Source organism: Plasmopara halstedii (assembly GCF_900000015.1).
Source record: "Plasmopara halstedii genome assembly, contig: Scaffold_525, whole genome shotgun sequence".
Taxonomy (NCBI): Eukaryota; Oomycota; class Peronosporomycetes; order Peronosporales; family Peronosporaceae; genus Plasmopara; species Plasmopara halstedii.
Window position 1 is genome coordinate 1,755,567 of NW_020187445.1, and position 1,727 is coordinate 1,757,293.

Here is a 1,727-nt window from a genome sequence, read left to right on the forward strand (position 1 = left end):
TTAGGCAAAAACAGCTTCTGTAATTAGTCCATCCTCGTCAATCCTAGCACGTTTTGGAGTAGGTGGACCTTCACTGCCTTCTGCTGACTCTTCGTCATCTGAGCCGTTCATTATCGTTAACACCGACTCACGTCTTGCTCTTGTTCGCTTCACTTCAGGCCGAAGCACCGAACGATCTTCGTGTTGCTCTTAGGTCGGTTGATGATACTTTATAAGCTCAAGTCTGTTTTGTCCAGGGCTCTCAGAGACATTAGCCGCTGTACATCGATGCTTGGCGTGTGATCCATATCATCCATTTCGACAACTGCAACTGGCTCTTCGAGCTTCCATCGGATCGTCCAGAACTGGCTGTCGATCCACTTGATGCTGAACCTTGACTTCATCACCATCCTTCATTGCTTGAATGATTCGTTTCGGCTTGATCTCTTGCGTGTCGCGAATGCCGCCGACCTCACGCTCATCCAACTTCACAGAGCGAGTCACTTTGATCTCGGCATCTCCAAGGCAAACACGCGATAGCCCTTGAAATTTTCTGCATAGCCGAGAAACATACACTTGAAGCTCTTGGGTTCAGTTTGGTCCGTTTCACGTCGTCAATGTGAGCGTAGCCGTGCGAACCAAACACGCGCAAGTGATCCATTTGAGATCTTTTAAGCCAGCTCATTAGGTGTGATGTCTGGACGGGCCGTATTGCTAGAGCGGCTAATTGAATAAACCGCCGTATATACTGCTTCTGCCCACCATTCCGTCGAGGCGCTCTCGTAATGCAGCATGCTGTGGGCCTTCTCCATGATAGTCCTGTTCATACGCTCCGCCACTCCGTTCTGCTGAGTGCTATATGGAACGGAACGCTGGTGTACAATGCCGTTCTGTTGACATATTCCAGCCATTGTCTTCTTTACAAATTCGGTTCCGTTGTCGAATCGTAAACACCTCAGTCGCGCACCCCATTAGTTTACGTAAAACGTCAGAAACTCCTTGAACTTGCACGCCACTTTCCTCTTGCTCTTGATTATAGAAATCGCCACATATCTTGAAAATTCATCCACAAACGTAAGAATGTACTTGGCACCACCCTTCGAGGAAGTCTTCATAGGGACCATGACATCTGTGGTACGCGTTCAGCACACGTGTCATTTTTGTCATCGAGCGAGATGGAAATGCCGCGACTGCTTGCGTGCCCTTTAAACACTTAACACACAATGTTTCCCCATTATGCTTGATAATTGGATTTTTTTTTGTTGAGCGTTGTGTCTGGATCAGCACGTCTTTGCTGTGGTGTCCCATGCGAGCACGCCAAAGGTCCCACTGATTGTCAGCCCCAGAATATTCAACAAGACCTGCTTCCTCTTGCTCGCAGTCAAGTAAACACGACTTCCCAACTCTTGTGCCGGACGCAATCGCTTGCTTCTTATTCCAGATAATTCAATCCGATCGCGAGAACTCCACACTCATACCACGCTCTGCAAGCTTGCCAACGGATAGTAATCTTCTGTCGAGTCCGGGAATGTGCAGAATTTCCACCATGTGAATGCCCTTTCCGTCCAATTCAATCACTTCCACCGCGCCAGCTCCTTTAACGAGCACTTTCTTCTTATCTGCAATCGAAACTTCAATGCTAACTCCAAGGCCCTTGTAATCAAACAAGTTCATCCTGTGTGGAGTCATGTGGAAGTTGCCCCACTGTCAATCAGCCATCCTGATGACTTTCCTTCACCAACAGCAAA

The 1,727-nt window shown here is 48.1% G+C and overlaps 1 protein-coding gene across 1 annotated transcript in view; it reads right to left on the bottom strand.

Annotated features, from left to right (window-relative positions):
- Nucleotides 1-1,425: 1,425 nt before the first annotated feature.
- PHALS_10984 (hypothetical protein F443_11535) overlaps nucleotides 1,426-1,727 on the bottom strand; it is a gene marked incomplete at both ends in the record, with an annotated part of 1,105 nt that continues 803 nt past the window's right edge. Inside the window, one exon of the mRNA XM_024726499.1 lies at nucleotides 1,426-1,654. Within this exon, the coding sequence (XP_024577170.1) occupies nucleotides 1,426-1,654 (229 nt within the window). The remainder of the gene's footprint in view (nucleotides 1,655-1,727) is intronic.